General features: G+C 31.5%; 5 protein-coding genes across 5 annotated transcripts; 4 read left to right on the top strand and 1 right to left on the bottom strand.

Moving 5' to 3' along the window:
- Window positions 1-285: 285 nt before the first annotated feature.
- Window positions 286-2,032, top strand: OCT59_028497 (Coronin-like protein crn1). The gene is made up of 2 exons (XM_066147328.1): window positions 286-760; window positions 833-2,032. The coding sequence occupies exons 1-2, from the start codon at window positions 364-366 to the stop codon at window positions 1,870-1,872; spliced, it is 1,437 nt and encodes a 478-aa protein (XP_065994045.1). The 5' UTR covers window positions 286-363; the 3' UTR covers window positions 1,873-2,032.
- Window positions 2,033-5,745: 3,713 nt separating this feature from the next.
- Window positions 5,746-8,442, top strand: OCT59_028496 (uncharacterized protein; the record flags this gene model as incomplete). The annotated part of the gene is made up of 6 exons (XM_066147327.1): window positions 5,746-6,130; window positions 6,248-6,283; window positions 6,375-6,588; window positions 6,675-6,899; window positions 7,031-7,186; window positions 7,261-8,442. 6 exons carry the CDS (start codon window positions 5,746-5,748, stop codon window positions 8,288-8,290), a joined length of 2,046 nt encoding a protein of 681 aa, XP_065994044.1. The 3' UTR covers window positions 8,291-8,442.
- Window positions 8,443-8,921: 479 nt separating this feature from the next.
- OCT59_028495 (uncharacterized protein) lies at window positions 8,922-10,052 on the bottom strand (the record flags this gene model as incomplete). The annotated part of the gene is made up of 1 exon (XM_025325691.2): window positions 8,922-10,052. The coding sequence occupies one exon, from the start codon at window positions 10,050-10,052 to the stop codon at window positions 8,922-8,924; it is 1,131 nt and encodes a 376-aa protein (XP_025179995.2).
- A 4,448-nt stretch (window positions 10,053-14,500) lies between these two features.
- On the top strand, window positions 14,501-17,536 carry OCT59_028494 (uncharacterized protein; the record flags this gene model as incomplete). The annotated part of the gene is made up of 6 exons (XM_066147326.1): window positions 14,501-14,734; window positions 14,813-14,885; window positions 14,970-15,142; window positions 15,224-15,551; window positions 15,622-17,461; window positions 17,530-17,536. The coding sequence occupies 6 exons, from the start codon at window positions 14,501-14,503 to the stop codon at window positions 17,534-17,536; spliced, it is 2,655 nt and encodes an 884-aa protein (XP_065994043.1).
- A 1,127-nt stretch (window positions 17,537-18,663) lies between these two features.
- Window positions 18,664-19,687, top strand: OCT59_028493 (uncharacterized protein; the record flags this gene model as incomplete). Its single annotated transcript, XM_066147325.1, has 3 exons — window positions 18,664-18,672; window positions 18,813-19,606; window positions 19,681-19,687. The coding sequence occupies 3 exons, from the start codon at window positions 18,664-18,666 to the stop codon at window positions 19,685-19,687; spliced, it is 810 nt and encodes a 269-aa protein (XP_065994042.1).
- Between the last annotated feature and the right edge of the window lie 610 nt (window positions 19,688-20,297).

Genomic DNA, 20,297 nt, shown 5'->3' with positions numbered 1-20,297 from the left:
ATTTTTTCTTTGTTGATAAAATTAAGTAATTGTCGTCACAAAACAGGCACGTGATACTCTATTCATTTGTTTAGAGTGTCATATGACAAATGTTATTTCGTTAATAAATTGGGAATAGCCCACTCCGATCCGGAGCAGCGATCATCAGCTCGGAGGATGTTCAATGATCCACATGTCATGTATGTACAGTACTCCTGTGCGACAAAATAAATGCGTCATACGACAGGGTCTGTGTAACGGCTGAATTTTTCACATATACCCTAACTCGGTATTTTTCCTCAAATAAATTTTTTTATTACTCTTGTCCTCACGTACGTCAATTTCCACCAATAAAATTTCACAAAAGTTACTATAAAAGCCGTTATGTCTATCACGTTATTTTGTCTTGTCAAAGGAAATACCACCACGAACGCTTTCCCTATCCATATTGATAAGGGCCAGTTTGTTGGGGACCTCAAAAAAGCTATAAAAGCGGAAAAACAGAATGACTTTGCTGGTGTGGACGCAGACAAGCTCAGGCTATGGAAGGTAGAAATTGGTGGCGATCACCTTGACGATCCATTGAAAAATCTCAAGCTCAATGACAATAACGAGCTGTCTGCAATAAACGAAATTGGAGACTACTGGACCGAGAAGCCTCCCAAGAAGCATATTCACGTCTTAGTTGAACCACCCGCTTCGAATGTTGCTTCGAGTCGTGAACAGGAATTACTTATCCGCATCGCTGCATTGGAGGAGAAACTTAGCAAGTCTGAATATGGTACGTGTAAGGTAGATGGAATGGTGGAGAGGCTTCGTGAAAAATTTTTTTAATCCGGTTGTTACATTGCAGTATTCGATATTGTCGTTAGTCCAAAACGAACGAAGAGCTTCAAGTGGACCGTAAACATTGAAGAAGCGACTCTCGTTGGCCTCAAAGAGTATATACGTGAAGAATACAACCCAGCGACACTGGAAAATGATGGTGCTGTTTTAAGGTTCGTAAGTAATGATGTGAAAGATGCAGAAAGACATTCACCTCGGAATGATCAAGATTTCTGTAAAATGCTTCGGCAATTCGTATCAAAGGATATCACCAAGTTTACCGTAGTCATAGAGACTCCCTCAAAGGCTTTTTCAGATTGGTCGTTCCCAAAAGTGTGCCAGCTTTATGGACTTGGTGAATCAGATGATCCTTCATTATCAGTATTTCCACCTTTTACTTGCGAGTATAAAGAACTTAATGATGATTCTTCCCAGGAAATACTCAGGAATCTTATAACCGAACTGAATGCACGTCTCAAGACCATTCCAATCAGCGGAAATGAAGCATCGAAATCACAATACGTATGTTCTTACCTTGTAGCTGGTGCGAATCTACACGAAGGGAAGTTTGAGCTTCGACCAGAAAAAAATATCACAGGTCCCAATGGGCACGGACCAGTCGATTTCGCAATTGACCTGCTTCAAACCGCAAAAACGGTTGGTGTGACGGAAGTAAAAGACGAAGATATTTTCAAGGGTATTGCTCAGAATGCCGTTCAACTCGAATCCGCCTTATCAAACCGTAAACGTAAGGCGAGCGAGATGGAAGAAGATAATGTGTTCGTGGGTAAGACTTTCGGAATCATCACGGATGCAAAAGAATGGTATTTCATGGAATGCTCGCTCGATGATCAAGACAGGCTAAAATTCAAACTATCGAAGCCGGTAACTGTTGTGTATGATAGTGAAAACATGGGAGGTAATGTTAAAAGAGTTCTCGGTCATATTGCATGGTTATTGGAGGAGGTACAGAAACCGGATTCAGCTTCTCAAAGCGAGGAGAGGGCAATAAAAAAGCCTAGGTCATCGGGCAACCTTACAGAAAATTCACTTCGTGAGCACAGCTAAGATATTGTAGTATAGTCTTAAGATAGAGATTTCGTCGTGTATTATGAGTAAAGGCACGAACCTTTGTATTTATTTTTTGCATGTATACCGGGCTTCGTCCCGAACTTTTGTATTTAACTTTTGCGTATTAATAAAAAATTTCAGCGAACATATTTGCCAAAAATCTCGTGATTATTTTTTCTTTTGAATATTTATATTATAAGAGTTATCAGCAATGGAATCCGAGCTTGAAGTATTGAGACAGCGTATCACTGAGCTTGAGGCTGAGAATGCCGAACTCAGAGTAATTAAACAGCGCAACGCCGAGCTCGAGGCTAAGCTTGAATTATGGAAGCAACGAGTTAACCTGCATGAGGAAAAGATTGCTGAGCTTAAGGCTAAAAGTGGAGACCTCGTAGTTGAAAATTTCGAACTTAAACACGAGATTATGAAATTCAGGAGCAGAATTGAGACAATTCTATTACCAAAGAGGAGATGATTACAAAACAGTAGATAGGACTTAGGATAGATGTAACGTGGCTTGACCAGTTCACTGAAATATTCATATCTTGCATCTTTCACTTCTTTTGAAGGTCCTACGGACTAATCATGTTCGCCAAATCACGTGATTATTTTTTCCCGATTGTTCTTTTCCAGTTACCTAACATACAGTATATGTCATACAGAAATAAACTGTATATTTTTTGTGAAACTGACTAACTGACTAAAGACACACTAATTTTAAAAATAACGATTTATCATCAGCGATCAGATACTGTTAATATTCGTAGTTGACTATTTAATTTTAGCAGCTTTTGCTGTTTCGCTGATTACCATAGATTAAGTTGAAAGATCGACCAGAGGTTTAATATTGGTACTCCGTACCTGTCTATTTTGTCCTAGCAATGGCGAGGTTTGCAAAGATGATCAGGGGGATTGCGTTTACTATGATGATATCATATTTCTTTGATCGTTAGGGTTGTTATGTCTGATAATAAAATAATTGTGTGCTGCGCTCATCTTTGAGTGTTTATTAATAATCTATTGTCTTGATCATCTTTATTGTCTTCTCTTTAACGTACATTGGCCCTTTGACCTGTCTTCGTCTGATATCATATTTTTAAACCTGGTTAGCTCATTCTACGTAAGAAAAAATATAAAATGCCCAGTTTCACTGAAATAAATCGTTGCACGATCATTAAAAAATCACTTCGCACATTTCGAAGAAAGGTTAATCCAAAATATAAATAATAACTTAAACGCACTTCAAAGTATATTTAACTCGATTATTCCGATTCTCAATAAATTAACAATGTTACTCATATTTAATACATCAAATTAAGGTTCGTTTGACTTGAATTAGAAATCGTTTTCTAGTATTGATTTAATCCGATTCTTGTGTTTTTTAGATGTCCTTAATCAATTTTAATGAAAATATTCCGTTTTTGGCGGTTACCTCGTCTTTTTTTATCGAAAAAATCAGTATACTTGTTGGGATCGCCATTATTATGTATACTGCCAAACAAAAAATCTCCGATTCACGTAACACCGAAATTAATAAAAAATTATCTGCGGAGATCAACACAATTGATTCTCATTATACTGCGGAAATCGCATGTATTGAAACTTTTGTCGAAGCATTCCCGATAAAATTAATAACATCGATCAAATCGTTAATGATCTCTATGAAGAAAAAAGACGGTGTGAAGAAGCACGGATAATTAATCAAAATGAGACAGAATGAATTCAACTCTTCGTCTAATGTACCTTCTGAAGATATTTCTTTGGGGTGATAGAATAGCAGTTGAAATAAATGATTACGGTGTGGGGAAGATTTGTGCACAAATCGTAAAGAATTTTTATAAAAAGAATAATTCTCATAGCAAAACATTAGATAAGATGGATACGAAATAATGAGTAGTGGAAAGGAACTGCTATTCTCGTTTAGCGAGAGGTCTAGGGGCCGGCAGTAGTATGAATTTTCTTCATACTTTTATTCCTCCCTTTAAACGTCCACCACCCATTTTCGTTTTTTATTAGTTATCCAACTAGTTGAAAAAATAAATAAAATTTTCTTTATAAAAAATGATCGGCGTGTCAATTTATCACGCGCACACTATTTTTTTTTATTTAAATACTTGTATAAAAAATACCATCACGACACTCAGAGGCCCAATATCTGCTTTTGTAGAGTCCAGTTGATCAAATGGGTGGAGTACAGTCATGTGAAGTACTATAAAAATGTAATTTGCAGACCTACTATATGTAATAGTAAAAAACAATTGTGTAATAAATTCCAATGTACCGATTTAAATTATTTTTTGTTCGAATATCTTCATTAATAACCCACTGGTCTGTAAATCCAATGAAGTAGTATCTTTGGATTTTTTTCGATCGTTTAAGCTTGTGAATGAAATTAGAAGAATGTAAATTATTTTCTCTGGTTTCATGATCATGACCATGATTCGATTCATTACAATAATGATATTCATTGATAATATTACACACGTTAATCCTTTCCTCTGTTTCTGGTAAGGAATATCATCATAAAATTTTAACCGTTCATGAACACGTGTAGCCCATGAGTGAAATCCTTATCTTTCTAAAGTGTATATATAGTTAAATATTTTTTCCTCGAATTCTAAGAATTCCAACATTCTGTATTCTCATAATTAATCAATAAAGTAAAAAATTATTAAACACGTTTTTTAGAACATTACCGAATATGAAGAATTCCCTGATTCTTAGAATACGTAGAATTCTATGAATTCTAAGATTTTTTTTTTCTGTATATAGAGGTTATAGTTATATACAGAAAAATGAGCAACTCATTATTACCATCTTTTAACCAGCTTCCATGTGACGACATCTCATAACTCGGAAATATCCGCTATCAATAGAAGAGGCGAGTAGTATTCATTTTGAAGTGGAAGGTAGTCAATTATACAAAAAAAAGGAATCATCAACGACTGAAAACAACAGCAAATACGATCCTAGGTGAAACTGATACTCTTAACAGGTTAGTTATTCGAACAGACTCTTTCTGAACGATAAAAAGAGATATGACTAACCGTGAAAATCTAACCGAAAAAATATAATTCGTTCATACCTTAATTACGAAATGTCTCGTCTGGGCTTCAATAATAATACCACATACAAACTGCGATAGGTAACTGTAGCCGGAAGTAACACGTGCAAAATCTTACATCTATATAATTAAAAAAATTTATAACGTTTAGATTACCTGTATAAATAAATTCCAAATTGTGCAACATTACTTCCATTGGCCAGTTTTATTACGTGAAGTTAAAAAAAGTGACGATAATATAATTCCAGTCAAATCCTCATATCGGCGGATTTGTTTCATCACATGTCAGCCGAACATAGTAAATTAATTAGAGAATTGGGTTTTCCCATTTCTATAATAAATTTGTTATAGCAAATAACATGTGATGAAACAAATCCGCTGATATGTGGTGCGAAGCAACTAGTCATTCATTAAATTAAAAAGAGGTTACGTAATTGACTAATCCAGTCATGAATATTACATGTACTGTCACAAAGAGTTACTGCGCTTTGTCTGTAAAAAATCACTGATTAGTCAAATTGTATGACCACTCGTACGACCTAAATTTCCCCTTTTTTTATATAAACACCCAGATTTTTTTTTTATGATTAATTTTTTGTCGAAGTATCATCTATATTATTTGCTGATTGCTGTACTGCGTCACTACAAGCCACCAAAAGTTTATCAGTCACAATGTATTCAGAAAGGTATATAAGAGATATATATACCTCAAACTTTCTTAAGTTTCTATTTTTAAAAAATATACTATCTATTTCTCTTTAATATCTCTCAAATATTATTTTATACACTACAGAAATATAATCGAAATGGCTGAATCGTACAATTGTTTACGTCTAGATAATGGTTACGTTTTCCAGGTGGAAGTTTACAAAAATGAAAATGACAATGACGATAAAAAATTCTTTGAAATTGATGGTAAAAAAATTTTACTCGAAGAACTAAAAGTTGGTCAACTTGCGAATCTTATAAAACATAATGGAATGTTTGAAGGTTCTGACATGCTAAATCTTTGGCAAGTTGACGTCGACGAAAATATGTTTAACCATAATTTTACTGAAGAGGATATTAAAAACCTTGGAGGTGTGATTATGAAAAATCAAAGCAAGTTTATAAAATATTTTCAAGATGGATATAAACCTAAGGAGGAAGATAACATCAGCATCGTTGCTGTCATCGCAACTACCACCACTGGTAAGGTATCTCTCAATTTTTTACCCCTTGAAGAAGAAACCTGCAGTCGAAACAATAATATATATTTTCGTTGTCACATTTGTTAATAATATTGAATATGTTTCTCGTTGTCATTAGAACTAGGAAGAAAAAGACCTTTAACGGAAGAAGAAAGTAAGAAATGCGTGATAGAAACGATAGAAACTTGGTATCATACTTAGTTATATATTTCATTACATCATTCTTACTAATTTTTTCTCTACAGCTACAACAGGGAGAAGATGGGCAGTTAATAGTGCTCTCTTCCAAGAGGAGAGTGAATGGATCTACTATGCCGAACCAGAGGGAAATGAATCGCTTCTTAAGATGATTAAGTTACGTGAATATGTGGCGTTATATGGTGCACGGGCATCCGGAAAGTCTACACGGGTGCAACATATAAGGAAACCGTTAAAGGATAATGGCTTTGTTTGCATTTAGTAAGTTCTGATTCCTTTTTAAGTTAACTGGTTACATTGAATGCAGTCTAACTGATCGCTCCTATTTCTTTTTCTCTTTGGAATAGTGTAAGTTTTGAACATATTAACATAAAAACTGAGGAAAGTTTTTGGAGGACGTTAGGGGCTGCTATCAAGCGAGATGCTCGTAGAAACATTAATTTCAAATCTGCAAGTGTTTTCGGGTCTTATAGTGATTTGAGAATAAATTCCAGTACTGATTTTCTTGAAATATTTGAAAAAGACAATTGGAATAATAATGTTGTTCTCTTCATTGACGAGTTCGATAAACTGTATGATGCGGATGAAGATGTCAAGTCCTCGTGTCTGGAAACATTTCGTGGCATGAAAAACTCAAAATATAACTATGCTATGTACTCTATTGTCGCCATTGGTACCTTCAGTATTCTTTATCTAAAATCAGGAAAATGACTACGTCACCCTTTAATGTTAATGAGCCATACCGAAACCCAAATTTCACGCTGGATCAAGTGCAGTTCCTATATAATGAATTTGCGAATGATTTCAATTTCATCATTGATCCAGAGATCATTGAAGATATCTACAGACGGACAAGCGGGTAAGTTAAACTGACCGGAGAGTCACGTGAAACAAATCTAAAATTCATTTTCTTATTATTCTGTTATTTGACAGGCATGCCGGCCTTGTCTGCCTTTGCGGACGTTCTATCCAGAATAATTTAATTAAGGACATTAACGACGAAGATAAGAAGCTTAACTTTTCAATCTGGTCGAAATTTGCTTTATCGCTATTGCAAGTGGAGATACTTGGATATTCTACCTTTAATAAGATGATCGATTCGCTTAAAAAAGAGGACGCCAAGTCTGCTGTTGGTCTTCTTCGATCTAAATTCCTAGGATTCCTCGATTATGTGCAGATCTATGATGAAAAAGAACGAAACCTAATACAATTCTTGGTAGCTGAGAGTGCGTTAATCAGGAATGAAAAGACCAAGAATGAGTTTAAAATGTCATCTGCTCTTGTAGATGAGCTGATTCGGCGACGAGTTATTCCTGAAGTATACATGACTTCCCCGGTAGATGCAATTCCCAAAAAAGATGATGATTCTCTGGATATTCTCAAAATTTTGCAGAATGCTGTCCAGTTCTTCGATAAGGACATCATTACTAATGCATTCGGAAGGTCATTTAAATCTTCACGTGAATTGTATGTGAATGGTCTAAAAAAGAAATGTGTTCCTAGGGAAAGCGTGTACGACACAGAGCTGAACAGGATTCTGGTTAACTGGCTAGTTAAGAGGGCTGGCTTCGAGGTCACTGGACAGTGGCATCTGATTGAAGATGTTGAGGACGCATATAGCGATATAGTAATTACAACGAAGCGTCAAAAAATTGTTCTCGAGCTTTTGGCCACTACAACAAGAAATGAACTCAATGAACACTTTGATAGGGTGCTTAAGTATGCTAAAGAACTATCTGCAGATGATATTTGGGTAGTAAACTTTACATGTGAAGACGGTTATGGAGTTCAGAAAACTAAGAATAGACCTCATTGGCCACCTGATGATAATGATAGAATTAATGTTATACACTTTTTTCATGACCATCTGTTTGAATATGTACTAATGAATGCCCGATATGTAGATAGCTCTAATAACAACTTTAAGTATATTATAGATCGTACTATATCGTTACAATCTTAGTTTACTAATAATATTTGGGTTGTTTGTTGTCTGTAAAATGTAAATAATCATTAAATATAAATTAACTTTATGTATTATGGTATTATTATCAGTACAATACTAGCTTTATTATTATAATTTGCAATAAAAAGAAATATAATAATGCACTTTGTAAAATAATTCACACATTGTATGTGTATAAATAAGCTTTGATAAACATTGGGAAGTTCGTGTACAAAAAAATCAACCGGTCCTTTATAAGTTACTTGACGGGCCTGAATGTAGATTTGTTAGGGAGGAACTCTTACTTGTTAATGATGGAGTTGAACTACCTCCTGAGAGCGTCCTTCATCAGTAACACACTCTATTTTAAGTGAAGGGTGTAATATTCGCATTTTTTCAATAGTTTCTTTTCTTATACGTGGACAATGAATAACTACTAATTTTTCTAAACTGGGACATAAAATCGGAATTTTTAATATTACGTTAGAGCTTACTCGTTTTTGCTTTATTAATCCAAGGGATTTTAAGTTTTTACATTCTATTACCGATTTTTCTATACTTTCATTATTTACTAGTCGATGACCACAATCAATAAAGAACAAATCTTTTAGATTAGGGCATGCCTTGCATATATCTGAAAAGAGGATATTTATATCCTTTTTTTTTGTCCCCAAATTTTTAAAGATGTAATATATTTACATGGTAATGGTTTTATGTCTACTCCGAAAATTGAAAAGAATTTAACACCTGTCATTCCATTTAACTTTATTTTATTCCATAGCATCCAGCATGCATTTTCATTCCAATGTTTATTTACAAATAAAAGCGGATACAATTTCTCACAATATTCTAAAATTAACACAACTAATTCATTAGGAATGCGTATTTCTTTTTCTTTTTTACCTTGTTTAGCTACAAAATTTACAATTTCTTTTTCTGTATTGCTCCAACTAACGTTAATAGAATTTTTTATAAAGACATGACCAATTTTTTCACATTTTAGCTCTCCTGTATTTGGTCCTACCTGTAAATTGTTATCAATTGTATTTGTTAAAATAAAACCGTCTGTATGGATACGTTTCACATGATTTTTTAAAGGTCTAATTATGTTAGTTATTGTTTTACGACCAAGAGCTAAAATAAATGGCTTCATGCGTCGATGAGGGCCTACTTTTCCATTTTTCCGTGGGTTTTTCACATAAAATGCCCATAATGAAACTAACAAATTTTTTGCAACTTTACCTGCAATTCCTTCTTGACGTTTTATAGGAATAAGTTCTTCAGCCCAATTCTCAAATAAAAATTTGCCGCTTCTTAAATTCTCTGGATTAAAAACATAAGCATTTGGCATAATATTAATTAATTCTACCCCTAATCCATTCTTTCTCGCAATTTCTATATCATAGTGCGTATAGTACTCCTCTTGATTAAATCTGAATAATTGAGAGCATTGTAAAGAACTTTTTTTAGGCAGACCTTCTATATGAACTCGATAAATTCCATACTGCAAATTATTACTTAAACTTGTAATTATTTTGAACTCACCTGGTCCTATTGGCCATTGTGCTTCCTTTTGTAGTAAAACTGAAGGGTAAAATTCATTAATATCATACTGTGCCGCATTACCTTCATACTGCTCTGCCCATATTATTGAGCCAATACTTGCATTAGAAATCCAGAGTTCTTCATCATCAGATAACCTTGCACTTTTAATTGGACCATTTGTTACGTCTTGAAATAGGCGTAATGAGGTAGCAGCATATGTTCCAGTTTTTCGCATATCGATAAGACCAAGACTTTTTTGCGAAATTGCGATTGATTCATTAGTATATCTTTTATGAGCTTCTTCTAGAGTTTCGTTTTTATCAACTTTAATGAAAAACCAATCACGGGATAATTCTGAGAACTCATTTTTTAGCCCTATCCAATAAGTTATCCCATTGAAAAATTCAACTTCATTGCTCTTAGAACTCTCTCTATAACAAAGAAAACCTCTACTAGCAGAATACCATCTGGTAGAAAAAGAGGTGGTAGTATCATATTCACTAAAGGCGTCACTATTGTTATCCTCATAACCAAGGGTTTGTTCAGCCAAAGGTGCATTGTTCAAGTGGATACCACTATCCGGGAAGTAGCCAAAGAGATTGCCGAGTGAACCAAAGATAGAACCTAATAAGCTACTCATTTTTTCGTCTATTAACCGTACTATATATTCAATTACAAAAATGATTTTTGAATTTTTAATTAATTGTAATTGACATTTTTTTTTCTCTCCAAAGCTTTGAACGTATCCTTTGCTGACCGCATGGAATGCAAATCAGTAAAAATGAGTTGGTACCATTACCGCAGTATATGCATGGTTTGGGGGTGTTGTACCCTGTCTTATTGCAAATGCGTGCTTTCCACAGTATTCTTTTTGAGTAGAACGGGTACAGTATTCTTTTGTCCCCTTAACTAACCAATGACAAGGCATACTGATGGACTATTTTAAATGAGTTATCTCTATAGCTAGCTTACATATTCAAATGGACATTGACCTGTAACTCAGAAAGAAGTCACATAAGTGTGGTCATGTAAATGTGGACGTGTATGAGTATGCATAAGAATGTAAACGTATAGGTCAAAATGTAGGCATAAGTGTGAAAACGTATAGGACAAAATGAAACTCCCCTCAGAGGGGAGTTTCATATAATATGATAGCATAAAAGTGATATTATGATATAAAAGCGAAAGACCTGAATTGGCGAGATGCCTGTGGCATCATCGCAGAGATGCTTTCATTTTATATACTGTATATCAATAGTCGCAGGAGGGGAGTAAGCATGTGATATGTAGGCATATAGACGAAAAAAAATGGAGCCAAAAATAGGAGTTAGCGGGGGGATATGTAGGCAAATGAGCGTCAACAATTTTGGCTCCAAAAATGAGAACACACCGCAGAAGGGGAGTTAGCAGGGTGGAAGTAGGCGTATAAGCGACAACAATTTTGGCTCCAAAGCGCCCACAAATCAACTACTATAGCATATTTACTTCGTCTTTCAGTTATTGTTCTTCAGTAGTTCGTTCTTTAATCCTTTTATTGTTTGCTACTTTTATTTTTAATGTATTGGTGACAAATGCATAGAATAGGGAATCAGTGATATAGAAACATTTTTCTATCTAAACTGAGAATTGTACTCCAAAGAGCTCCCGAAAACTTTGATCTGAATTGTGTTTCAAATATACATCTGCTCTTACTATTTGATATTTAAATCGCTTTTCGTTTCTTAATTTCTTCACATGGCCTATTAATTAAAAAATTTATTAATCTCATTTTCTTTCAAATGTGCTGCTGTGTTGGTAAATAGATTTCTGTATTCAATTGACTGGATTCATTAATGGAAATTACTAGAACTTCCGATTACCCTTTATGTAATACCATCAGATCGCTCCTTTTCCGCAGCAGATTTAACTTCAAGTACGGATATTGCTAAATTGCCTTCAAATCTTTCCGTACAGAACTTGTTATCCAAGTGTTATTCACCCGCTAAATAGTCACGTAGTTCTTTCCTTTTATGGATAATTTGTGATAATCCTAATCAGGAAATTAGCTCCAGTTTTAGATACTGGCTGACATTATCATAATTCTGGTCCTGAAAAAGCTAATAGTAAATTTTATTTGTTGCACGAGACTGTATTGGTCGAATTCCATCCACAATCACGCACACGTGATGATTTCCAATGTCATTAGTTCAAGTTTATAAAATAATTTTATCATGTCAATTGCTGCCCCTAATCTATCTTCTATCTATATATTAAAAAACACTGCAATCACGTGGGCGTTATGTTTAGATTAACCATATAAATAAGTCATTTGAATTGTGTAACCCTACTCCTATTCGTCGTCAATGTTACACAAGATCAAAAAAGGAAATTTTATTTCTGGCGAAAAACTTGAATTTTGGGTTACACAGAATTCCATAAAAGGAAATTGACAGTTACGCGAATTTCCAAAAAAGGAAATTTTATCTTCTGTTACTTTTCAGAGAAATTAAAAAAATTGTGTTGCTCAAAATTTCCAAAAAAGGAAATTCTTTGCAGATCTTTTAATTCTGGGCCATTTTAATACATTATTAACCGTTGTCATAGACAACGGGTGAACACTAGTATTAATTTAATTTTTGAAGGAAAAAATAAATCACAATATAATGTAAGTATCAATAATTGGCTTGTAAAAAAGATTTTTTAATTATTGCTTTGTTACAATAATGTTCATTAGTTAGTCATAATGAAAAAGAAAAAAAAATTATTATTCTCCGGTGAGTTGTAATTAATACATTTCCAGAAGTCAAGCAAATCCTTTATATGGTTTTAATATAAGTTACGATTGAATAGCTCTTGTGGTCAACGACAAGAATTGGAATGTTACGTGATGCAATTCAAGCGAAAAGATCTAATGTTGTTGAAGAGGTTGATGCGGTGAATAAATATAGGCAAGAAATCCCTGTAAAAGAAGTCGACCCGTTTTATATATTCCACTTTTTATCCGTAAAGGCTCATATTTCCGGACTTAATAACCTTATATCACGGAATTTTTTGAATTATTTTCATTTTCCGTGAATGGATCCGGGAAAGGCTCATTTTACAGAAATAACGGATAAAATTTTTATAGGAATCTTGTACGAAGAAACACCAATAATTCAGCCGGTTATAGCAACATTGAGTCAAGTGCGGTGAATTTATATGGAAGGAAGTATTATGATGACGGAAAGAAATTTAATCGAAAATAAGAACTGAACAAAGAAGAGAGGCTGACAGTGTCTGAAGAAGAGATAGTTTATAAGTATATAATAGGAAAGGGTTATCAGATGAACAACCACAGACTGTAAAATCAACGTCGATTAAACAATAACACTTCAACGGAATCTGTGACGTAATTAAAGAAATAAGACAAAACGAAGTTTAAAGATAAGATCTCAAAAGAATTATCGAAAGGTGTACTGTACATCAAGGCTACAAAAGAATTCCAAACCGGATGAAAAAGAAATCGCCAACGGTAATAAACGTGTTAGCAGACAGTACAACTACAAAACAAAAATTCAGTTAGTTTTGTATAGTTAAATAATTACAAAAAGTTTTATTTAGTATTTAGAAAAATTTTCGTTTTTTCTATTTTGTTTTTTATATATGGCATTATTTGAGCATCTTTTATGGTGTAATTATCGAATTCTTTTGAAAAGTTTCAATAAATAAATATTAAAAAAAATTCAGGCGAAAAGAAATTTTTATATATAATAATTTTTTATTTTTCATTTTTATTTACTTGTTTATTTATTTTTATTCATAATAATTCATAATTATATTTTATCTTTTTTACAGGGCCTTGAAAACCCTTGATCGATTCCTCAACGTTGGTGACAACGTGTTTTTTTGAAACTTGGCCAAGAAAGCAACGATTCTTTAAAAAAAATATTATAAATTAAATTTAGAAAGATAAATAACTTAATTTTCGATAATATTAATGATAAGAGTAAAATATTTTATTCTTAAAATATTTTAGAAATTTATTTACGGATAAAATCATGGGAAATCAGAATCACGTGTATGCTCCCATCAGCCGGTGCGTAGCTACAAAACCTATAAAGGAATAGCGTTACGGCAATTGCCGAAAGCATAAAAATAATGCATCTATGTAATGTGTGACAGGTTACGGCTTAAAGTATGAGGCGCATTTTTATAAAAAAAAAAGCGTTAAGTCAAATTTTACAGCAAAAACCCCTCTTCGTCACTCTAAGTAAACTTGCAGAGCGGACAAAAATACACCTATGTGTGTAGTTTCAAAGACGTGAATATAAGTTTATTAAGGTTTATTAAGGTTTGTTTTTGTCTGTGGCGCATGTGCCGATCATTTGTCGATCATTTCCAAAAAAGTATCTTAATCGTCGTAACTGGCATTTAAACAATTTGCATACGCTTTATCACGTGTACATGTATAAATAAATGTCGATCCTATTCTATATGCACTAACACGTGATCGCTTTACAATTGTGTTACATTTGAAAGTGTATGCAAATTGTTTGAATGCCGTAACGTGTTGCCTGTCACATGGATGCAAAAATAATATAGATGATCGACATCGATTTCATTAATGTGAGTAGCACTTGTTACACATGACTCAACATAAATTATTGACCAAACGAATGAATAAAGTAAATTGTTTTTTTTCAAATAATAAATTCAGGGAAAAAAATGTCAAAAGATACTAAAATAAAAGATTTAAATTATTACATTGACTGGTTAGAGAAATCGATTACCGAAGAACATATCGAATTATATGAATATTCAGACTTCAAAAATATTCAACTGATAGGAAGTGGCGCATATGGAAATGTTTATCGTGTTAATCGAAAATATTCTAATCGTATTTTCGCTTTGAAATCTTTTAATTATGAGAAACAAACTCTTAATGAAGTTGTAAAAGAGGTAAATTTAATACTTTTAAACAATATTTATTTAAAACTTCGATTAAATACTTATGTAATACCCTTATATATACTTTAGTTAAAATTACACCGAAGTGTTAATTATCATGAAAATATTATACGGTTGTATGGAATCACAAGAGTTGAAATTGGTAAGTATAAATACGTTAATACTTGTATATACTGTAACTTTAATAATAGAAATTTATTTATTATTGTTGAAATGTTTTATTTAGGCACAATCCAAAAATATTCTTTTGTATTGGAATACGCCGATAGCGGTACATTAAATACATATTTAAACGAGAATTTTAATAAGCTCGATTGGAATGACAAATATTACTTAGCGTCACAGCTTGCTAGTGCTATAGAATTTTTGCATGAAAAAGATACTATTCATCGTGATTTGGTAATATAAATTTTTTAAATTCTTATTTTTTTATTGTAATATACCACGTTTTAACATCATTATTTTATCCTGTAATTAAAGCATGGAAATAATATACTTGTACATCAGAAAAACATTAAATTAGCAGATTTCGGGTTATCAAAAAAAATAGCTGAAGCATCAAGTAATACATCAAAAATACTTGGTATAATGCCTTACATAGATCCGAAGAAATTGGAAAATCAAAATTATAAATTAGATAAAAAATCTGACGTATATAGTATTGGAGTTTTACTATGGCAAATTTCAAGTGGATATAAACCTTTTTATGAACTTGATCATGATGCAGGATTAGTTTTAGCTATATTGAATGGTAAAAGAGAAGAAATTATCAACGGAACTCCTATTAAATATAGTAACTTATATAGAGGTAATAGATTAAAATATTTGCGTCTATATATTTAATTTAATTACTAATTTTATTTATTTAAATTAATCAGAATGCTGGAAATATGAACCAAATGAACGACCAAATATACAGAAAATTGTTTCAGCACTTAGATCAATAACGTCTCTTGAGGAAATTAATACAACTATGATAAATAATTTTATTGAAAAAAAAGAAAATCATTTATCGGAAATATATGAAACAAATTCAGAATTAAGCAAAGAAACCATAGATTTAAACAATGAGTTAATGTCAAACAATGAATTAAGTTTAGTTGAATATAACACTAAATCAAACGAAAGTGTAAATAGCGAATCAAAGATAAATGATAGTGAAGAAACTGATCAACTCATTTCACATAAAATTCCAAAATCTTCAAAAGTAAGACAAGAATCTTTAATAGATAATTCAGACTATTACTCATCATCTACCGACGTTACAGAAGCAATAAAAGCAGTAATAAATAATAATAATACAATCCAAAATCAAAATTATGAAAATAGTTTATTAAGTGCAAGCTCAGATCAAGTAACAAGAATGTCGATAGATCTTATTGAATTTATCAATGTCGATAGTTTAATTGCATTTTTGATTGAAAAACATGATAGAGGCATCACTTTTGAACAAATTCAACAATTAATAAGCAAACAAATATTACAAACAAATCAAGCTACAGATCGTTTTATAAATTGGTTATTAAAAAATCAAAATCAATCAAAATATATTTGGTTTTTTGGGTTATTTTATTATTATAATATTCTTTTAGAAAAAAATAGTAGCATCAAAGCATTTGAATTGTTTTCAAAGGCGGCAAATGATAATTATTCAATTGCACAAGTTTATCTTGCTAAATGTTATTATGATGGATATGGAGCTGAAAATAATTATTATTTGGCATTTTATTGGTATCAAAAATCCGTTGAAAATGGAAGTATTATTGGACAATTTTATTTAGGAAATTGTTATGAATTCGGTATTGGAACTGAAGAAAACGAAAAAAAATCAGTATATTTTTATAAAGAAGCAGCTAGAAATGGAAATGTCATTGCAAGGCTTTATCTTGCAAATTGTTATAGATTAGGAAAAGGAATTGAAAAAAATGAGATTAAAGCATTTAAATATTATGAAACATTAGCAAAACAAGAAATTTCTGATGCTCAACTGCGACTTGGCGATTGTTATTATTATGGAATTGGAACAAAAATAGACAAAATTCAAGCTAAATGTTGGTACGAAAAAGCAACAAACAATGGAAATATTATAGCAAAAAATATCCTTAAAAGGAATTATAATATAAAATCATATGCTGAAATGGATAAATCTAAAAAAATCAAGTTTTATAAAATATTATTTAATAAAAGTTTAAGTCAGCTTGGATTTTATTATTTTGGAAAATTATTATTAAAAACAAATTATGAAAAATCATTCTACTATTTTCAAAAAGCAGCAGAAAATGGATGTAAATTTGCACAATTCAATTTAGGTGGGTGTTATCAATTAGGAGATGGAGTAATGAAAGATTTAAGAAAGTCTTTTGAATTATATAAGAATTCTGCTGAACGAGGATACATAAATGCACAATCACAACTTATTTATTGTTATACTTTTGGATATGGAACTGAAATAGATAGAGTAAAAGCATTTGAATTAGCCAAGACAATAGCTGAAAAAGGATATGGAGATGTACAATATTTATTGGGTCAATATTATATACATGGAGAAGGAGTTAATAAAGATGGAAAAAAAGCATTTGAATTATTTAGAAAATCTTTTAAAAAGAACATCAAATATTTATCCAGTAATAAAAAAATTATGATAAATGAGAAAAAGGATTTTGAATATTCTAAATTATTTGCTAAAATTATAAATATTAATTCATATATCAATCTTGGGTATTGTTATGATGAGGGAATTGGAACTGAAATCAATAAAATGAAAGCATATAAATATTATAAAATAGCAGCTGAAAATGGAAATGAAACAGCACTATATAATTTAGGCTATTGTTATTTAAATGAAATTGGTGTTGAGAAAGATGAAAAAAAAGCATTTGAATATTATAAAAAATCAGCTGATCAAGGATGCTTATATGCTCAATCTCAACTTGGATATTGTTATGATGAGGGAATTGGAACTGAAGTCAATAAAGTAAAGGCATTTAAATTATATAAAATAACAGCTGAAAAGGGTGATAAAGTGGCTCAATACAATTTAGGTAATTGTTATTTGAATAAAATTGGTGTTGAGAAAGATGAAAAAAAAGCATTTGAATATTATAAAAAATCAGCTGATCAAGGATATTTATATGCTCAATCTCAACTTGGATATTGTTATGATGAGGGAATTGGAACTGAAGTCAATAAAGTAAAGGCATTTAAATTATATAAAATAACAGCTGAAAAGGGTGATAAAGTGGCTCAATACAATTTAGGTAATTGTTATATGAATAAAATTGGTGTTGAGAAAGATGAAAAAAAAGCATTTGAATATTATAAAAAATCAGCAGATCAAGAATATTTATATGCCCAATACCAACTTGGATATTGTTATGATAATGGAATTGGAACTGAAATTGACAAAATAAAAGCATTTAAATTATATAATTTAACAGCTGAAAAAGGTGATAAAGTTGCACAATACATTTTAGGTAATTGTTATATAAATGGAAATGGTGTAGAAAAAGACAATAAAATAGCATTTGAATATTATAAAAAATCAGCAGATCAAGAATATTTATATGCCCAATATCAACTTGGATATTGTTATAATAATGGAATTGGAACTGAAGTTGACAAAACAAAAGCATTTGAGTTATATAAAATAATAGCTGAAAAGGATGATAAAGTGGCACAATATAATCTTGGAATGTTATATCAAAATGGTGAAGTTACTAAAAAAGACAATAAAATAGCATTTGAATATTATAAAAAATCAGCAGACCAAGAATATTTATATGCCCAATACCAACTTGGATATTGTTATAATAATGGAATTGGAACTGAGGTTAATAACATAAAAGCATTCGAATTTTACAAAATAGTGGCAGACAAAGGATATGATATAGCTCAATTTTGTCTTGGATGTTTATATGAAAATGGAGAAGGTATTGAAAAAGATGAAAATAAAGCTTTTGAATATTATGAAAGATCGGCTAATCAAGGTTATTTAAATGCTATAAATCAACTTGGATATTGTTATTTTAGTGGTATTGGCACTGAAGCTAATAAAATAAAAGCATTTAAGTTATATAGTATAGCAGCTAAGGCAGGACATAATTGCGCTCGAAATAGCTTGGGATTCTTATATGATAATGGTGAAGGAACTGAAAAGAGTCTCAAAAAGGCTTTTTATTGGTTTAACAAAGCAGCAGAAGATGGAAGTGAGGAAGCACAATGTAATTTAGGTGAATATTATGAATTAGGAACTTTCGTAAATAAGAATGAAATTAAAGCATTTGAACTTTATAAAAAATCAGCTGAAAATGGGCATATAACTGCAAAGTTTCAGCTTGGATATTGTTATGTAAATGGAATTGGGACTGAAATTAATAAAGAAAAGGGATTTGAATTATATAATGATGCAGCAGGCAGTAACTTCAAAGATAACTTTGAAGAAATAGTAAATGATTTAGACAAGGTTAATTATTGGTATCATAAAGCTGCAGAAAATGATAATAAATATGCATTATATAAATTAGGTGAATTTTATGAATTAGGCAAGGGTGTTTGGGAAAATAAAGTTAGAGCATATGAGTTTTATAAAAAATCAGCTAATCTAGGACTCGTTGATGCTCAATATAAACTTGGATACTGTTATGAAAAAGGTTTTGGGACTGATATGAATAAAGAAAAGGCATTTGGCTTATATAAGATAGCTGCAGAGAGAGGAAATATTTTTGCACAAAAAAGTCTTGCATATTTATATGAACAAGGTGAAGGGACTAACAAAAATCTAGAAAATTCTATTTATTGGTACAACAAAGCTGTAGAAAATGGACATTTAGACGTTAAAGAGAATCTAAGTATTCTTTTAAACAAGTAATGATTAAACTTTTATGATTATTAATAACTTGATAGATAGCTAACTGAGTATATATTTTATATTTTAATAGATATTAAGATGTCACTTTATTCATTCTATTCTATTGTTTTTATTTTAACATTTTTATAGTAAATAATAAATATTTTGTTTATTGTCTAATGACATTGTGGTTTAAAAATAATTTTTAATTGGCAATTCAATATCATAAGTAATAATGTTTTTAAATGTTTATAGGGTTTAAAATTTATATTATCATTTGATAAATAAAATAAGCAGCCATATGAATTTGTTTATTTATTTCTTTGAAGTCATTTAAATTATTTCAATTTAAATACTGTGAACGATGTGCAAGCTCCTGGTTGAAATCAGGATCCATGTATAGTTCAATAGGTCGATACTCCTTAAGCTTTGCAATTGTACACCCGTAATGATGAGAAATTCCGTAAATTATTACAGTATCAAAAAATGTCCAAACACGACTTATATGTTTTATATATACGTTCCCGCATTATTCCAATTGTATCACATATAGATTAAACCCAAATCCTATCTACGGAAAAAAAAAGGTTAGCAGCACCATCACAATCTGACTAATAAGATTACAAATAGCTACTTTTTTGTGACTACCTAAAGTCGAACTACAAGAAGCTACCCTCCTCTATACATAACCTTGTCTTAAACCCAAAC

Source organism: Rhizophagus irregularis, chromosome 8 (genome assembly GCF_026210795.1).
Source record: "Rhizophagus irregularis chromosome 8, complete sequence".
Classification (NCBI taxonomy): domain Eukaryota; kingdom Fungi; phylum Glomeromycota; class Glomeromycetes; order Glomerales; family Glomeraceae; genus Rhizophagus; species Rhizophagus irregularis.
The sequence above is the reverse complement of the archived record's forward strand: the minus strand, read 5'-3'. Positions and strand labels throughout refer to the sequence as shown.